The sequence below is a fragment of the Oncorhynchus mykiss genome, chromosome 2, assembly GCF_013265735.2.
Source record: "Oncorhynchus mykiss isolate Arlee chromosome 2, USDA_OmykA_1.1, whole genome shotgun sequence".
Classification (NCBI taxonomy): Eukaryota; Metazoa; Chordata; class Actinopteri; order Salmoniformes; family Salmonidae; genus Oncorhynchus; species Oncorhynchus mykiss.
In genome coordinates, this window is record NC_048566.1 from 56,707,198 (window position 1) to 56,727,892 (window position 20,695).

The 20,695-nt window shown below is 42.7% G+C and overlaps 1 protein-coding gene across 18 annotated transcripts in view; it reads left to right on the forward strand.

The window, feature by feature from the left end:
- Positions 1-20,695, forward strand: part of LOC110492194 (pleckstrin homology domain-containing family A member 7) — a 155,479-nt gene that overhangs the window by 27,490 nt on the left and 107,294 nt on the right. Inside the window, exon 1 of one of the 18 annotated variants that reach the window (XM_021566361.2) lies at positions 18,249-19,190. The exons of the other annotated variants lie outside the window; for them this stretch is intronic. Coding sequence (XP_021422036.2) covers positions 19,117-19,190 — 74 coding nt within the window. The 5' untranslated portion in view covers positions 18,249-19,116. Of the gene's footprint in view, positions 1-18,248; positions 19,191-20,695 lie in introns of those variants that run through there. 18 annotated transcript variants of the gene reach the window in all.

Below are 20,695 nucleotides of genomic sequence, written 5' to 3' on the forward strand. Positions count from 1 at the left end.
CGTCAGTCTTTAGGTGGGGTCCCTGAGGTTGTGTGTCTACTGCTGTAACTGTGTGCGTGTTACTTTCTTATGACGCAGGACAATTAAGTGCTGGCAGTGGCAGTGTTTTAAGTGTAATCCGGCATCCACAGACGCAGAGACGCGATAGTCCGGCATCCCGTTGTGCCATAGCTACGTGGCTCTGAGACCACCATCCGTGGGGGACGCCCAGCCCGCCCGCGCAACTCCCCAAAATTCCAAAGCAACACCGGCACCGCGTACGCATCCTCTGTTCATTTGAATGTCTTGACAGTTGGCCCCGAAAATTGCTTGAGCCGCGCTAAGAATTTGGAACGTATGAAAGCCGACAGCCCAATATTCCAGAACGCTGCTGTGCCTCCACGTTTTGGACTCTTGATAGGCACTTAAAAGGTTAAGAACCGGAGGCCTGTTCAGCAGGGCACAGCATTGCGGACTGTTCCAATTTCTAGAAGTGTAGTATCTATAACAAACCTCTCTTTTTCTGACATGTAGAATAAGGAATGACTTCAGCTCCATTCATGGCGTGACATGTCAAGCTGCGAGGTTCCACAACGTTTATGCCCTCTGAGGTGTCTTGACTGTTTCTCAGGCTCACTGACGTGGGATCACTGCTGTCTCTGTGGAACTCCGCCTACACTGTAGCGCTGCCCCGGCATTTCGACGTTGCTTTTATACCAGCTGTGAACTGTGTATGTGACGAAGAAAATGTACATTTGGTGTCACACTGTCGAGGACATACCCACTATATTTCTACCAGAGACTGGGAAGCTGTGGTTCCTCCTCCTTGGAGGACTGCTTGTAGTAAAACTAACACTTTTTCAGGAACTGTTACATTTAAAACAAACCCTTGAGAACTGACTAAATAGGTGTTGGAAAACCATTTTGAAGGACCGGCCAGCAACACCACAGGTGCCGGAGCTGGTCCCCTGAGCGGGAGGGTTGAGAAACACCAAGATATATCCGATGTAGACTGGCTATGTCCCAGTGTGCCACGTCACATACCTACTGTACGTCCTTGACCCTGATGTAACGTCTAAGGAACCCTAATTCAACGTTACCTCAATGGTTTCTGTGTGAGAAACAGCTCGTTGTCTTTTGGGCTCGGTTGCACACAGACCCACCACCAGGAGTTACTGTTGACTTTCCTGCTTTACAGGAAAATGTGTGAAAAAACATTAAGTCTTAGTAAGATGAATCTAGACCTTCTCGATGAAAAACACGATTCTGTGTACTACAGCGTTGGGTTGAATCTCTTAACACCAAACACCCACTTCCCTAAGAACAACCTTGCTTTTTAAAAAATTATTATATGATGTAGGGACACTTTGTTCTCGCCATGTTTTTCTCCCGTGGCAGGGTCCTCTTGAGGTACCTCTCTGTCACTTTAGATCTCGATCGGCTATGGGCGAGAGTGATTTGATATATTTGGAAAGAATGTGAATTATTCAGCGGCGAGGATTGAGTTAGTGGTCCCTTAGCTCGCGCTTTTACTGTAAAGATGATATCCGTGAAGTCTAACCGTGAAAGACTTGTATTTCCATTCGTGTCTGGATTGCCATATGTAATGTGGAGTTTGTCACAGGAAGCAATATAAAATAATAATTCCCCCCCACATTAAACTGGTTACATGTCAGTCTTTTGTCAGTTTCCTTTGCAGCTCAATATGAACCTCTCACTATAATCTGCTGTAGTCTCATGTGTGGGCACTGGTTGGCTGTTTTTGACATGTACAACATGCATATAAAAGGTTGGCTTTTTCTATAGAAATAGGTCCTGCCTCTCGCTAAATAGTAGAAAGCAGATTATTCAGCCGGCATTCCTATTGGTCCTTACAATATGGCGGCATCTATATGAACGCAGCTGCCACGTCATTAAAGCCGTTAGCCGTATGACTCCCTGAAAAAAATAAAAGGTTAAATACATTTTCTTTTTAAAGTCAAATAAACATCAAGGCCACAAGCATCTGGCAACACAGTTTGGTTTGGGTGTGACAAGTGTAATGTGGTCTTGTGGAGAGGAATCATCAACTCAGCCATCCGTTGTCAGTGACTGCAAAGAAAAGATGGCTTGGAGCAACGCCACCACTCGCTCGTCACTCTGTGTATCAACCAGTCTGTCAGCCAGTCTGTCTGCCAGTCTGTCTAGCAGTCAGGCACACAGTCGGACTGTGCCGTAACACGTGTTTGGCTGAATCGGTTTAGAGGGAGAGGTAAAAGCAGTCAATTAGCGAAGGGACTACTTTTGTCCTCCCCGGGGTGTATTGTAATGGTTAACTTCACTCTGTTAGGCAGCGAGAGCAGCCGGTGTGAGGTGAAACTAAACCCAGTGTATTTTGGGCATTTTCTACATTGTTGTTGCTCTTTTAGTCCCGAGGCCCAGTTAAGGGGATATTTTTAATCTTGTTAACTAAAACTGAATACAGGCTACTGCATTTCTTTCACAGTATGGTTTGTCTACTTTTGCAGATAATATCATACAAGTCTATAGAGGCAATGCCAGAAAGAATAGTAACAGAACACTGTCTGTGTATTGTTAGCAGACCTCGCATGGCGTTGTTGCGACTTCGGTTATTTATGAATGGATCCTTTTAATGTCCTTTAGAGGCGATTTGCATGTGACTGTTCCTATACCAAGCTGGCCCTTTCGAGTGTACGAGGAGACAATTAAAGGTAACGGAATTACATCATGGGTCCCTGATCTGTACTATATAGAAATGCATGGTTCTGAATATTAATATCATTCTCATGTATCCTGAATAGGTACACAAATCTAGAAATATGCCATATCTTTATTTAGCATATTTTGGTAATTTTCTACACAGTGGCTATTATTGTAACGAGCTCCGCCCCCAAAACAAGACCACATTTGGTTGGCCTGGACCAGACCAAATCTGAACCAATCACAGAAGTCTGTTTCACAAGTTTGCACATTACGGCTCAGTAGAGAACACTATAGTACAGTAGAGTAGATATGTTTAGTAGAGCACAATACAGTACATTACACTGTACTCTAGTGTGCTCTACTGTATTGAATTCTACTGTACTCTACTTTTCTTCACTGTACTGTACTGCGCTGTCCAAACTCGTGAAACATAGACGTCTAGGATTGGTTCAGATTTGGTCCGGCTAGGGCGGACTGACCAAATGTCCACAAATTTTCAACATCCGTGGATGGCCGGTGCCAGTTTGTGACTATATGAGTTCCCATTGTTGCCAATACAATTGCAGTAATTCAGTTATAGATTTGGTAACAGAATTACTGGTTGTAATCACTTCATAATTCATAAACAACCTTGCTATCAGTAGAAACACTAACTAGTGGGTCTATCGTTTCTTGTTACTTCTGTGAACTTTCGTTATCCTCCCTCCTCACGGGGGATCGAAATTAGAAAATATCTTAAAGATGTGGGTTTTTGGTAACGGAATTTGTTTAAACCTACAGAAGACAAATAATTTCTCCAAAACTAAATGTAAGTGTGTTGATATTAGTTGTCAGGGGTCTTTTAAAGATGGTCTAAATGACACCTTTTTTTTCCTGTTTTTTTTTTTGTCTTTAAATAATTATTTTTTTACCTAAAACTAAAATAACAACATTTAGTCGGGGAAAGTTGAAAAGGGAAAGTGCGTTGGTGTGATCACTTTGGCCGGATATGATGACATTGTTGCACTGATGCATTGCAAATAGTTGCACTGCACAGACGGAGATGAGCACAGCGAAAAAGATAAACCAAAGGAATTGACAACCATTAGAAAAACGGAAATTACTTGCAAACCACTTGAGCAATGAGGCTGTAAGAGATGTGCAGGGTAAACGGCATTTATTGTTGAATTGCTACATTTTACATACGAGTTATTTAAAAAAAATTATGTACAGTACATGTATTATTTGCAGATGTCACTGACAATAAACATACCCTGAAAGCACTGAATTGTCTTCCATTACCACCTTATTAATAGGCCTACAGCGTTCAGTAGGATGCGTTGCTCAGTTGATTGTCAGGTGTACTGTAGAACGATAACCTTTCATCTAGTGTGGATGCTCACCAATGTGGGTTAGAGTCTGGACTCGCGAAAAAACTTATTTTAAAATATCTGACTTTTACTGAAATACTGCCATCTGTAAGATGATAATGAGTGTTCTTGACTTTAGGGCTGGCACAATTACCGTATGACCGTGTAACTGATGGTTATGGATGAAGATCTTCATAAAAATTTAACTATCATAACTGTAAAGAAAGAAAATATATTAAGGGTGGGTTGCACCAACATGGTTTAAATTAATCTAGGATTTGAGCTAATCTAGGTTTTGTAAATCTAGGTTTATAATTAATCAGAGATGTGTTGCACCACTTAGTTTTAACTCTGGATCAGTAAATTGATTTAACATTTTTAAACTATGATTAGTGACATGTTAGACCAATATAAGAGGTATTTTGTGAGTTGAAACAAAGTAGCTAGCCTACTTGACAAATGAGGCCACAAAGTTGCTGTTCCTTGGTAAAATAATAACAATGTAACGTTAAAACTACTGCAACTCCATCGTGAAAGGTTCTCATGGGTTGGTTGATTTTGAAATAAAATCTGTTATTTGCCAGTACTAGACAGAAAATGTATTTGTTAGCTAACGTTAGCTACTGTAGCTAGCTAGTTAATAAACCAAGCTAGATGGCATAAAATATTTTCATTTATTTAGCCATTTTATTATTTGTCCGCTAGCCACCTGATCATGGCACTATTGTCGGAGCTGATGGAGGAAATGAGTAACGTAACTGTTACCGGAGGATCAAAAGACAGGCATCACGACTGTCAAAAAGAAGGAAGCAACCTGGGCCCTTTTTATGTGACGGAGAAGAGGCACCCCCTTTTTTTTAAAGCCAAAAAAGGATGCAGCAGAGAAGACGCGGGGGATATTTCAGACCGGAGCGGGGCCTCCATCCAAGGGAATTGATCCTATCACCCAGACGATATGCGAGATGATTCCCCAGCAGTTTGCCCCTCTCCATAACCCCTATGACAACGACGGACAACTCTATCCACCAATATTTAGCAAGCGTAAATATCAGTGCCTATAATGCACGTTAAAACTAACATTAACCGTAACATTGTAGTGAAGTTGCATTATCAGGCCCGTTACAAATGATGATGTTATGCAACATGCTGTATCAAGGCAGGGCAAATCATAAGCCCCAATTCAATTGTCGTACAAAATGGGCACAAAAATAGCCTACTAATAATGAGTTAATTATCATAAAACTCAACAGGATTCAACCTCTCTCTAATTATTCTCTGAGGAACTCTGTCGTTTTGGTCTCTCCACAGTAGATATGCTGCCATTTTATTAGTTAAACCACCTCAAGTGGCAGATTAGAATTCATCGCCAATCTAAGTTAATATTTGTATTAAAATAAAATCATTGCGCAACAGGTTTCAAATAAATCTAGGTTTAAAGTGAATACTAAACTTAGATTAGAGGAAGAATTTAACTAGGATGCATTTAAAACTAGGTTTAAAATTTGGTGCAACAAGATTATTAGATAAACCTTGATTTAACCCAGTTTATGAGTTAATCCATGTTGGTGCAACCCACCTTAAGTCTAGATATACACTGAACAAAAATATAAATGCAACATGCAACAATTTCAATGTTTCCCTTCACAGAACAGTGCAAACTGGCTCTAACCAGAATAGAAAGAGGAGTGGGAGGCCCTGGTGCATAACTGAGCAAGAGGACCTAGAAGGCCAGCATCCCAGAGTCGCCTCTTCACTGTTGATGTTGAGACTGGTGTTTTTCGGGTACTATTTAATGAAGCTGCCAGTTGAGGACTTGAGAGGAATCTGTTTCTCAAACTAGACACTCTAATGTACTTTGCCCTCTTAATCAATTGTGCACTCTTCTTTCTATTCTGGTTAGAGCCAGTTTGCGCTGTTCTGTTAAGGGATTAGTACACAGCATTGTACGCGATCTTCAGTTTCTTGGCAATTTCGCACATGGAATAGCCATCATTTATCAGTGCAAGAATAGACTGACGAGTTTCAGAAGAATGCTCTTTGTTTCTGGCCATTTTGAGCCTGTAATCGAACCCACAAATGCTGATACTATAGGTACTCAACTAGTCTAAAGGCCCGTTTTATTGCTTCTTTAATTAGAACAACAGTTTTCAGCTGTGCTAACATTATTGCAAAAGGGTTTTCTAATGATCAATTAGCCTTTTAAAATGATCTACTAGGATTAGCTAGCACAACGTGCCATTGGAACACAGGAGTGATGGCTACAATAGTTATATATTTACAATAGTTATATAGTTATTTACAACATGAACAATGTCTACACTGTATTTCTGATCAATTTGATGTTATTTAAACATTTTTTAAAGTAATTTTTTTTACACCCTTTTTCTTCCCAATTTCGTGGTATCCTGTTGTTAGTAGTTGTCTCATCGCTACAAATCCCGTACGGACTCGGGAGAGGCGAAGGTCGAGAGCCATGCGTCCTCCGAAACACAACCCAACCAAGCCGCACTGCTTCTTAACACGGCGCGCATCCAACCCGGAAGCCAGCCGCACCAATGTGTTAGAGGAAACACCGTACACCTAGTGACCTGGTCAGCGTGCACTGCGCCCAGCCTAGGCGAATTGTGCACCGCCCCATGGACCTCCCAGTGGCGGCCGGCTGCGACAGAGCCTGGGCTCGAACCCAGAGTCTCTGGTGGCACAGCTAGCACTGCAATGCAGTGCCTTAGACCACTGCACCACTCGGGAGGCCCAATTTGATATTTTAATGGACTAAAAATGGCTTTTCTTTCAAAAACAAGGACATTTCTAAGTGACCCCATACTTTTGAACGGTAGTGTACATGTAGGTAGAGTTATTAAAGTGACTATGCATAGATAATAACAGAGTAGCAGCAGTGTAAAAGGGGGGGCAATGCAAATAGTCTGGTTAGCCATTTGATTAGACATTGAGGAGTGTTTTGGCTGTAATGTAACGTTCTATCATGTGCACGTTAATCTACTATTTTAATTGGCTGATACTCTTTTTGAGATGGAGAAACTTTAAAAAAATGTAAAGTATGGCCCCAGGGAGGCTCTGACAAAAAGATCAGGATGTAGAAGATTTGCCATTTTCTATATGGAGCCACAGAAATAATAAGTGAAAGTTGAGTCCAAATCTCTCCAAATTCTCATGCTATTATTGCAGAGTTAATGCTCTTTCATTTGGGATTGTAAGCCACATTACAACAGCAACTCAACAGGTTGATTGTAGCACTGCATACAGTCTGACACCTCTCTCGCTTTCTCACTCATCTCATAACCACGTAGGTGCTCTTTGTTCTGTTCAACAAAGATCTCTAATTTGTCAAATTGTCTCATCTGTTGTCTCATCTATTGTTAGGTTCAGAGACCTCATTTGCCCATCACTAGGTTTAACCTCCTGTCTTGACTGGATGAGGAAATGAATTATATTATTACAGTTGATCCTTCGATCATAACATTTATCTTTTTGGGACTTTAACTAAGCGTATTCAGAAACTTGCTTTTGTATGATCCAGCAGTCAAACATTTTGTTTCAGTGTTCAAGAGAATTTAGTCAATTTAGTCATTCTTGTAGCAAATGTCAAGGATTTGGCATTTGGCATATATTTGGCATTTGTGTCAAATGTAGATGGTGAATTTAATGGACATTTTTTGTTCCACTTTCACATGAAATGACCCTGACCTGAATTTCCGTGTCACCATCAGTTGGTGGTGACTTTTTCTGGTAGCCATTATGTAAGGGATAAACGCAGACGTTCTGTACATTTACTTTGGAGCAGAGTCCCTTTGCTGAGTAAATATTTCCAAGGTAATGATCAGAACGGAGCCGTTTATCCTGCTTTTACAGTTGCCAAAGAAAACAATGGTACTAATTATTTTTTTCATTTTTCTAAGCAAATTCATACTTTCATTTTTTTGTTGCTAGAGACGCAACCAAGTTGTTTGTTCTATATGTTCCATTACCATGCTCGCTGGCAACGTTCTTATCCCTTGCTTGCTAATTAGCCAACTAGCAATGGCTAACACGGTCAACCTCTGCAGCCAAAATAGCAGCATAGTAGCTCCAGTGTAGTAGCATAGTAGCTCCAGTGTAGTAGCATAGTAGCTCCATTTGCGTTTGTTTAAGCTGTTTTCTATTGACATTTATTTGGATGTATCCAAATGAATGATGGCCGATATTGTCTGGCAAAGCTAGAACATTTTTCCTTCTCGTCAGGACACTCGACACTGTTCATTACGAGGAGGATTTCATTTATGGGCTCCCAAGGGGCTCAGTGGCCTAAGGAGGCATCTCAGTGCTAGAGGTGTCACTACAGACACCCTGGTTTGAATTCAGGCTGTATCACAACCGGCCGCGATTGGGAGTCCCATAGGGCGGTGCACAATTGGCCCAGCGTCGTCCGGGTCAAGCCGGTGCAGGCCGTCATTGTAAATAAGAATTTGTTCTTAACTGACTTGCCTAGTTAAATAAAATGTTAAATTCACGAAGCTAGCTAAATAATTTGTTGCTGACAAACCTACCAATATGACAACCGTATTCTAAAATATCAGTTGCTGACGACAACTGGTCGAACTACACTGAACAAAAATATAAACGCAACAATTAAAAATATTTTACTGAGTTACAGTCCATATAAGGAAATCTGCCAAATGAAATAAATTCATTAGGTCCTATGGATCTATGGATTTCACATGGCTGGGAATATAGATATCCAGTACCAGTCAAAAGTTTAGACTTTTATGTTTTTCTTTATTTTTGCTATTGTCTACATTGTAGAATAATAGTGAAGACATTAAAACTATGAAATAACACATATGGAATCATGTAGTCACCAAATAAGTGTTAAACAAATGAAAATATATGACCGCTTTGCACACCCTTGACAATTTTAAACGGAATGAAACGGGAGGGACCTACATTAATTGTCATATAGAAACTCTTGTTTTAGTGAAGGTATTTGGACTAATGATTACCCCACAGAACAGTTATATGCATGCAAGAATGTGCAAGGCAGTATTGAATTTGTCACTGTCTGTCATCTTGATTTACTCCAGTTTCTCTCGACCTTTGCACTTAAGTTATAAACTTTTCTTTGCAGGCTAGGTTGTAGCAACCTCATGATGGGTTTAGGGCAAATTCGAGTATCATGTAGTAGCCTAAACCTATCGATGTTACATTGAACTGGGTGAATGGAATATGAATGACAGTCATCCAATATGCTGTATTAGAAATAAGGCCATGCTCCTAAAAAAAAATAATCGTTCTCCCTAATCTTAAATAGAACACACACACACACACACACACACACACACACACCCCAATAAACACACCTCTTCTGCCAGATCACAATCTCTATAGACCTCTAAGAATTTCGTATCACCCCCCTTATGGTTATGTATTATATAATAGCAATATAAGTAACTAACAGTTCAGGTGGGCCTTTGCCACACACACACACACACACACACACACACACACACAGGGGGCTGGACTGATTCATATTGTCAGTGGGTGTGATGGGCCAGTGTGATGAGGACTCTGAGCTTATCGGTGTCCTACAGCAGCCTTTCTCCCCTCGCCTTCTCCCCACCCCTTGTCTGCTGTCAAGGTTACATCCAGCAAGGTATTTCAGGAATTCTACCTCCCCCCAGCAGACCCTGGCTGCGTTCCAATTGCCACTCTATTCCCTATATTGTGTACTACTTTTGACCAGGTCCATAGGGCTTTATAGGGAATGGGGGGCCATTTGTGACAGCCCCGCTCTCTCTCTCTGTTGCAATCTTACTCTCATGCTCTCTTTCCCTCTTTAACCCGATCCTTCCCCGCTCTCACTCTGACTTCATCCCTCCCTCCTTCCCAATCTCTGTTTCTTTGAACAGGGGTGTGTGTGTGTGTGTGCGCACATACACCCCCCCCCCCTAAAAAAAGGTCTACTGATGCAGATACTTCTTCAGACTAACACACACACACACACACACACACACGTCTTCTCTCACTGCAGCGGTGAGATAGCGGGGCTACTATAAACAATTGTTAAAAAAGCAGTTATCAAATGTATTGGTCACATACACATGGTTATCAGATGTTATTGCGAGTGTAGCGAAACGCTTGTAGTAAAGTGGCTGGTTTTCCCTTTGTAATCCGTGATTACCTGTAGTCCCAGCCACATACGTCTCGTGTCTGAGCCATTGAATTGTGATTCCACGTTGTCCCTATACCGACATTTCGCTTGTTTGATTGCCTTGCTGAGGGAATAACTACACTGTTTGTATTCGGTCATATTCCCAGTCATCTTTCCATGGTTAAATGCGGTGGTTTGTTCTTTGTTTTGCACAAATGCTGCCATCTATCCACGGTTTCTGGTTAGGGTAGGTTTTTGTAGTCACAGTGTGTACAACCTCTCCAATGCACTTCCTTATAAACTCACTCACCCGGAACATTTCCCAGTCCGCGTGATCAAAACAATCTTGAAGCGTGGAATCCGATTGGTCAGACCAGCGTTGAATATTTCTCGTCATGGGTACATCCTGTTTGAGTTTCTGCCTTGTATGCATCGCGGAAGTTAGAGCAGCAGTGATCCAGTGTATTGCCCGCACAAGTGCTACAGTCAATATGCTGATAGAATTTAGGTAGGCTTGTTCTCCAATGTGCTTTGTTAAAATCCCCAGCTACAATAAATGCATCCTCAGAATATATGGTTTCCAGTTTGCATAGAGTCCAGTGAAGTTCCTTGAGAGCCGTCGTGGTATCGGCTTGAGGGGGGGGGGGGGATCTACACGGCTGTGACAATACCAGAAGAGAAGTCTCTTGGGAGAAAATATGGTCGGCATTTGATTGTGAGGAATTCTAGTTCAGGTGAACAAAAGGACTTGAGTTCCTTTATGTTGTTACGATAACACAATGAGCCGTTAATTATGAAGCATACACCCCCGGCCCTTCTTCCCAGAGAGATGTTTATTTCTGTTGGCGCGTCGCATAAAGAATCCTTGTGGCTGTACCAACTCCGACAACATATCCCGAGAGAGCCATGTTTCCGTGAAACCGACTATGTTACAATCCCTGATGTCTCTCTGGAAAGCAACCCTTGCCCTTATTCCGCCTACCTTGTTATCTAGAGACTGGACATTGGCAAGTAATATACTCGGAAACGGTGGGTGGTGTGCACGCCTCCGAAGTCTGACCAGGAGACCACTCCGTCTACTTCTTCTGCGGTGATGTTGTTTTGGGTTGGTCTCTGGGATCAGATCAAATGCCCTAGGTGGTGATGTGAACAATGGATTGGCTTCGAGAAAGTCGTATTCCTGGTCGTAATGTTGGTAAGTTGACGTCGCTCTGATATCCAATTGTTCTTCCCGGCTGTATGTAATAACACTTAAGATTTTCTGGGCTAAAAATGTAAGAAATAATACATAAAAAACAATTGTTTCCAAAGGACTAGAAGCGAGGCAACCCTCTCTGTCGGCGCCATCTTATACAAGACTGGCTGATGCTACCTAGCTAACCTTGTTAGCAAGATATGTCAAGTTAGAATGCGGTCCTTGGCTAAACTGTTATTGCTACTGAGCTAACTAGTTAGCAATGCTAACTATATGTATTTTAGGACTGGATTACTAGCTATTCTATCCAGGACCAGGTGTAGAGTTAAATCCACTGTGTCAGGCAATTGCAAGCAGGTAAAAAATTCCTTAGGATTCTGAATTTAAGCAATCATCTGAGGAGCAATGTTGGATAAGAAAGTAAAGCGTATCTGCTTCCTGGATACCATCTTCGTAATACGTCTAAGAGAAGATTAATGCTCTCTCTAGCCTTCCAGGCTTTCATTAGACGCATTCCAAATGACACCCTATTCCATATGCACTACTATTTACCAGAGCCCAATTGGCAATGATCAAAAATTGTGCACTATGAAGGGAATAGGGTGTCATTTGGGACTCAACCATGGAAACCAAGACAAGGGATAGATTTGCATATCACCACCATTTGAATCCCCTTTCAGTACAATAGTCTGATGGTTATCATTTGAACTAAATGAATGCCTTTCGTCAGGGAGAGTTTCTCATACTGAAGGACAGAAATTAATCTAATCCAAATGGATTGCTCGTCTCTTATATAATAGTTTTCTAATTCCGTTAAAATGTGACTGCATCCCAAATGGCACCCTGTCCGCTATATAGAAGAATACTTTTGACCAGGGCCCATAGGCTCTGGTAAAAGGGTGCCATTTGGGATGTACCCGGTCTCTTCAAAATCATACTGTGCTCATATTGTATTGTCATATAAACATTCTAAACTGACACAGGGAAATTGTGTTACATTGTCTTCTCCACTACTTTAGGGAGCCTGGGTTATCCTGGATTCTATTTTAGTCAAAAAATTGGATTCCCACAGACAAAGTAATGGGTCAGACTGTTGGAAGCAAACGAATATGGCCCCGAGTTCTGAATAAAGAACTTTTAAAAAGTAATGGCTGCCAGTTTCCAGGTCCTTTTTATGATTGAAGAATAACTTTAACATAATCGCTGCTAAACTTGTTGAATACACGTTTCTGATTGGCTAGAAGGGCATTCTAGATTGGACATTAAAACTAGATAACGGGATAGTTGGAAAAGATATCGGAACACCTTGAAATCATGACGCTATATGCTCCTACACATGCAGACCGTCCTTGCTACAAAGTTACAGAAAGCTAAACCAACAATCACACAAACCCGAAATTGGATACATTGTAAATGCAGGTGCAACGAGGAAAAACTTCCAGCGTTGACTGTTTTTCAGATACGTTTTTTTTTTTTTAGCATCTGATGACCTAATGTGGTGAGTGATGAACATGAAATTCTCCAGTCCCTACTGTTGCAGTAATGACGCAAGTGGTGCTATGCTGTCAAATCCACGTTTCTACTCTGAGTAAAAATATAAACATGTAAAGTGTCCCATGTTTCATGAGCGGAAATAAAAGGTCCCCGAAATGTTCCATACGCACAAAAAGCTTATTTCTCAATTTTGTGCACACATTTGTTTACATCCTGCTAGTTTGCATTTCTCTTTTGCCAAGATAATCCATCCACCTGACAGGTGTAGCATATTAAGAAGCTGATTAAACAGCATGCTATTTACCCAGGCGCACCTTGTGCTCGGGACTACAATTGAATGTCCGAGAATTTAATGTTCGCTTCTCTAGCATAAGCCGCCTCCAATGTTTTAGAGAATTTGGCAGTACGTCCAACCGGCCTCACAACCAGAGACCACGTGTAACCACGCTAGCCCAGGACCTCCACATCCGGGGTCTTCACCTGCTGGATCGTCTGAGACCAGCCACCCGGGACAGCTGATGAAACTTGGGGTTAGCATGCTCAACTTCAATGGCCACTGCCACACTGGAGAAGTGTGCTCTTTGGGGATGAATCCCAGTTTCAACTGTATCGGGCAGATGGCAGAGTATGGCTTCTTGTGGATGAGTGGTTTGCTGGTGTCAACATTGTGAAGAGAGCACCCTGTGGTGGTGGGGTTATGGTATGGGCAGGCATAAGCTACAGACTGCGAACACAATTGCATTTTATAGATGGCAATTTGAATACACAATGATACCCGTGACAAGATCTTGAGGCCCATTGTAGTGCCATTCTTCCACCGCCATCATGTTTCGGCATGAAAATACACAGCCCCATGTCACAAGGATCTGTACACAATTCCTGGAAGCTGAAAATGTCCCAGAACTTCCATGGCCTGCACACTCGCCACACGTCACCACCCGTTGAGTTTCTTAGGGATGCTCTGGATCGACGTGTACAACAGCGTGTTTCAGTTCCCGCCAATATCCAGCAACTTCACAGCCATTTGAAAAGGAGTGGGACAACATTCGACAGGCCACAATCAACCACCTGGTCAACTCTATATGAAGGGGATGTGTAGCGCTGCATGAGGCAAATGGTGGTCACACCAGATACTGACTGATTTTCTGATCTGTGTGCCTAACTTAACTTTTTAATTTTTTTATCTGTGACCAACAGATGTACATTACCAGTCAAACGTTTGGATACACCCACTCATTCAAGGGTTTTTCTTAATTTTTTACTATTTTCTACATTGTAAAAGACACAAACTATGAAATAACACATTTGGAATCATGTAGTAACCCAAAAAGTGTTAAACAAATCTAAATATTTTTTATTCTTCAAAGTAGCCACCGTTTGCCTTGATGACCGCTTTGCACACTCTTGGAATTCTCTCAACCAGCTTCACCTGGAAGGATTTTCCAACAGTCTTGAAGGAGTTCCCACATGCTGCGCACTTGTTTGCTACTTTTCCTTCACACTGCGGTCCAACTCATCCCAAACCATCTCAATTGGGTTGAGGTCAGGTCATCTGATGCAGCACTCCATCATTCTCCTTCTTGGTCAAAAAGCCCTTACACAGCCAGGAGGTGTGTGTTGGATCATTGTCCTGTTAAAAAACAAATTATATTCCCACTAAGCCCAAACCAGATGGGATGGTGTATTGCTGCTGAATGCTGTGGTAGCCATACTGGTTAAGTGTGCCTTTCATTCTAAATAAATCCCTGACAGTGTCACCAGCAAAGCATCCCCACACCACCACACATGCGGAGATCATCCATTCACCTACTCTACACCTACAAAGACATGGCGGTTGGAACCCAAAATCTCAAATTTGGACTCATCAGACCAAAAGACAGATTTCCACCAGTCTAATGTCCATTGCTCGTGTTTCTTGGCCCAAGCAAGTCTCTTCTTATTGGTGTCCTTCAGTAGTGGTTTCTCTGCAGAAATTCAACAATGAAGGCCTGATTCACACAGTTGATGTTGAGATGTGCCTGTTACTTGAACTCTGTGACGCATGTTTTGGGGCTGCAATTTCTGAGGCTGGTAACTCTAATGAACTGCAGCAGAGGTAACTCTGGGTCTTCGTTTCCTGTGGAGGTCCTCATGAGAGCCAGTTTCATCATAGCGCTTGATGGTTTTTGCGACTACACTTGAAGAAATTTCTGCATTGACTGACCTTTGTCTTAAAGTAATGATGGACTGTCATTTCTCTTTGCTTATGTGAGCTGTTCTTAACATAATATGGACTTGGTCTTTTACCAAATAGGGATAACTTCTGTATACCACCCCTACCTTGTCACAACAATTGATTCGCCCAAACGCATTAAGAAGGAAATAAATTCCACAAATTAACTTTTAACAAGGCACACCTGTTAATTGAAATGCATTCCAGGTGACTACCTCATGAAGCTGGTTGAGAGAATGCCAAGAGTGTGCAAAGCGTTCATCAAGGCAAAGGGTGGCTGCTTTGAATTATCTCACATATAAAATATATCTTGATTTGTTTAACACTTTTTTTAGATTACTATGTGATTCCATATGTGTTATTTCATAGTGTTGATGTTTTCACTATTATTTTACAATTTAGAAAATAAAGAAAAACCCTTGAATGAGTAGTTGTGTCCAAACTTTTGACTGGTTCTGTATTTGGTATAGTTTCATCTAAAAAGGATAACTTTAAAAAATAAATGTTTAACCTTCCTCCTCTGAGGAGCTTCCTCTGGTGGACATTTTCTGTTTTTGTGTGCGTGTGTGTGACGTCCCTCCCACTCTGTCTGCCGTATTCTTTCTCTCGGCTCTTGTTTTCCATAATAGGATATAGGTGGGTGGAGCTGGGAGGGTCGTCAGCGAAATCGGACACAGTTGTGTCCCGGGGATAAATACACCTTTCCCTCATACATCGAGGAGACTCTCTCCACACAAGACACACTGTTGTTTTTTTGTTGTGGCATTTTGGGGCTTTGTGTTCATTTATTTTGGCACCTCTCAACACCACTCATTATCACCATCTATGCACACATCCACTCACTTTCACTACACACCATTGTTACTTTATTTAATAAATATATATTTTTTAAATTTCTTTATCGCTGCTTCCCTCTTTGTTATGGGCTATGAGCCGGTTCGTAATAGTGAGAGAGAAACTGCATGTTTCAGTATGTACTTTTTTTACCCCCCTCCTATGTATGTGTGGGCAGAGCAAGAGCACAGGTAGACTGTCCACCTGCTTCTAGACAAGGGGAGAGAGAGACAAAAAGAGGGAGGGAGGTAAAGAGGGAGTGGGTAGGCAGGGTTTCCTCTCCCTGATGAAATTGGTCTGGAATTGAGTTTCATAAAAGCAAATGGCAGGAGACAGAACCCACCTCCCTCCCTCCCTCCCTCCCTCCCTCCCTCCCTCCCTCCCTCCCTCCCTCCCCTCCCATTCCCACCCCAGTCTTGACGGCACAGGGGCTTGACGTAACCACACTATTACACCAGTCTCCTTCGGAGAGTGCTGCTCTGCCCTACACAACTAACCTGTATCTATCAATCTGTTTGTCTGCCGTATTGTGTCAGACTGACTCTGTCGTGTATGATGCATAACAGGTGGGTGTTTGAATTGCCTGAGGCCGCTGATTCAATATGCTCTCTGAGTAACACTTAGACAAACAAGACTGTTGGATCATTCAAGGAACGATGTACAGGTAACTGCTAAAATCATGGAAACACTTGCATAAATGAGGGATACAAAGTATATTGAAAGCAGGTGCTTCCACACCGGTGTGGTTCCTGAGTTAATTAGGCAATTAACATCCCGTCACGCTTAAGGAAAAAATGCTGGGCAGGCCATTATTTTTCCTACCATGGCTATGCCCTGATAGGATGACAATGCCCCATCCACAGGGTAGGAGTGGTCACTAAATGGTTTGGTGAGCATGAAAAGGATGTACAGTGAACCATGTTCCAATGGCCGTCTCAGTCACCAGATCTCAACCCAATTGAACACTGCCGGGAGATTCTGGAGCAGCGCCTGAGACATCATTTTCCACCATCATCAACAAAACACAAAATTATGGAATTTCTTGTGGAAGAATGGTGTCTCATCCCTCCAATAGAGTTCCATACACTTGTAGAATCTATGCCAAGGTGCATTGAAGCTGTCCTGGCCCGTGGTGACCCAATACCCTATTAAGACACTTTTATGCTGGTGTTTCCTTTATTTTGACAGTTGCCTGCACTGTATGTAGTAGGGCTGTTAAGCTAACCAAATTGCCCCCTGGGATGTATTCATTAGTCACCCTGTAGTAAAACATTTGTATAGATTCATGTTCAGTTTGATGTCCTACTGCCCCAAGTGGATGTTAACCATGTTAAATCCATTTAGTGGATATGAATGCAGTGACCTAACTTCCTGTTGCTCGTGTCCTCTCGCTTTTGGCACTGCTGAATTCCGTCCCAAATGGCAGCCAATGAATTCCTTCTATAGTGCCCTATGGGCCTCTGGTCAAATCCGTGTACTACAGTACATAGGGAATAGGGTGCCATCTGGGACGCAATCCATTGCAGTAACAAGAGCGAGAGCGGACATGAGCAAGAGGAAGTTGGGTCATTGTATTCACATCCACTAAATGGATTGAGTGGATATATTCAGGGGCGTGTGGAGGGCTCTGAACACTGCGGCTCGAAATAGAATTATCAGCTCCATTCATTCTGTCTGACAGATAATAGTTTGTGTTCTGCACGACACATTCTGTGATGTTACATCCTTCTGACCAGTCCCCTGCTCTGTCATTTTTCCCCAGCATATTCAATAGAGCATGGACACTGAAAGATCCACTGTTCCACCCATTTGCGCGGTTCATTACAAATCTAAAGTATTGGACTTTTACTATACAATAGGACTAAAAACATCTGGACTTGCAAAATGATTATGTTTCAATAGTTAGGCATAGGCTCAAAAATGACTATCGTCAACCAAAACATATATCCACTTTCTATCAAATCTATGTCCTCTATAGTCCTTTAAACAGATCAGGATTTTACAGGTCGGGACATTGACCTATACACACAACAGAAACGGTCAGTTTTCCCAGATTTTGGCTGTGGAGGTCACTCCCTTGTTGAAGTGGAGTTGTGTACTGGCACCCTACCAACACTGCTGCCAAGACCAGGTAGAGTAGTATTGGTCTATCTCGATTGGTCCCTCTCTCCTTGTTTTGCACTCACTCTCATTGTTTTTCTCATTCTCCCATTCTCTCGCACTCTTTCTCTCTTAGCAGTGCATATCCTGCCACTGAGCATGGGGCGGGAAAAGGAGAGCAGCCTCTCTCTCTCTCTCTCTCTCTCTCTCTCTCCCCCTCTCTCCCAGTCAATGTGCTCAGTCGCTCAGTGCTGTCGTGTCATGAGGCTCGGGAGCCGGGCGGAAAGCCGGTGCTGAGGGGAGAGAGACTAGTTTCTAATTAGTAATGACTGCCTCAGAGATGTATTAGAGACAGCGGCAGAGAGATGCAGCCAAAACTGTCCGGACCGACACGTAAGGGACACTGGCGATACGGGATAGAGAGAGACTGGACTATCGCTATCCGCCACAGACTGAGGAGATACGCATTGAAGTGATCCAGCTAGTACCAGAGACCGTGAGGATCCACTGTAGAGAGACTGGTGATTTAGTGTCAGAGACCGTGGGGGGGATATTGCTCGCTTTGACATACCGGTTAAAGAGATTGAAGACTTTGCCGATACACGCTTACGACCTCGCACGTAGTTTACATGTCAGATTGTTTGGGGGATACCTGTTAGACGCTAAGGAGGGGGGGGGGGGGCATCCGAGACTCTTGACTTGACTGAATGTTTTGGTTAGAGGGTAGACGTAGACACGTCTCCCCAGTGATGTCAGGTGGGGTCAGCCACACCCCTTTCCTACCCTGCTGAGAATTGTTGTGTGGTCTGGGAAGAGGCTAGGGTTTTTCGGGGTGTCTGGATGACGGCACAGGTGTGTTAACCACACCAGTGCGTTCCTCTCACTCTATCCTATCTGCTCTCTCGGTCTCTCCTTCACTTAAAGCTCTCTCTCTTTCTCTTTCTCTTGATCCCTCCCTATGGATAAGTTAAATAGAGCAATAGCAGAAGAGGCTCTGTAAAGTAATTCCACCCCAATAAGTCTTAAGAGGGCAGGTCTGCAGCTGCTACAGAAACCGAAGCAACAGCCGGTAGCCGCAGTAACTGAGTGGATTACCAGAAGCATCATGTGGAGCCAGTCGGGATACTGCAATCACTTCCCTCACCCCGGACATCCCTTCTACCACGCACCCTCCTGCAGGTGTGTGCTACTTCTAATACACCAATCTTGCTCTATTTCTGCCCGCTTTTTATAGCCTCGAAATACAGCAGATGTGTTCCTTTAGGGTAGAGTGTTAGTGCCGGTGATGTTGTGCATTTTTTTACAGAACGTTTGCTGCAGGGATATTTGGATCAGACATGGTTGCTAGGTAATCTCAATGTGATGTTGTTTTAACAAAAGTGGTTTAGCTTTTGTTGTGGAGTCCTACTTGGTTTTTAGAGGACAACAATGTCTCTGAATAGGCTGTTTTTTTGGGTGCGATTAAACACTGGATTGGAATGAACAATGAGGCTAGCAGAACAGGCTGGTTTAGATTGGGTGATGTTGTTCCTGGCTAACTGACGTTGAGGAGGTTCTGCATTTTTGTGGTGGAGTAGGGCCAGGTGAACAGGCTGATTTGGGCTCGGTCATTGTCACAATGCCGTGGGTGTGTGCTATTGAACGGCTGGAGGGACTTGTTTAGGAAGGACTCAAATTACACGTTGACTCTTTGGGATGTCCTAAACATAGTTGGCTGAGCCATTGTGCTTATATATGTTACCCTTACAGTGGTTCATATTTGTCACCCACGTTGACATCGGAATTCCCATGGATATGCCATGATTTGTTAATGAATCTTGTAGTGTTCGATGCTTGCTATTTGCTAGTTCTCTAAATTACACGTCATGCTTTCTCATAGCATCACTGTTGACTCCACATCCTAGCACAGTTTCACTGCACGGAAATCGGGAATCATTGCGCAAACCCATTCCCAGGTTTGATGGAAAGCTCAGAGATTGGAATCTTTTTGAGGGAATGAAAATGACTCCTCCTCCTCGTGTTAGAGAAACGTTCTATTTCCCGAATAGAAGTTTGAAAGGCTGAGATATCATCACTGTGGCTCTCTATTCCCCCTCCAGCCATGACGACATCCTTACATTTATCACACTGTTGCGGATGTGCCCCTATCTCAAATGAACACCATCGATTCTCATCACCAGAGGGGGTGAAAGACGGACACACACACACACACACACACACACACACACACACACACACACATTGTTATCTGGCAGATGAGGAATCTCTATTCTCTATAGACCTCTAAGAATTGAATATCACCACGCTTATGGTTATGTATTATGTAATAGCAATAAAACTCACTAATAACAGTTGGGGTGGGCCTCCGCGCTACAACAAATGTACTTCTTGGATCTTACAATCTACAAAAAGAAAGAAAACGAGCTGGAGTCAACTATCTTCCCGCAAGCCGCATAGTAGGAACACACTTTTACGCGCAGACAGTAACCACCCTGAAAGTAGAGTCAATTCCTAAAACTTTCATCTAACTGTAGTACAGACAGAGTTTGAGCGCGAAGCTAATATGCTCACCAGGTTCCTGTAACGCGGGTATACGTGTTATTGAACAGGCCTATACATTTTTGTTGTTGCCGTATGCACAGTCTAACCGATTCCCTTACGCACAGCATGCAGCTACCCAAGAA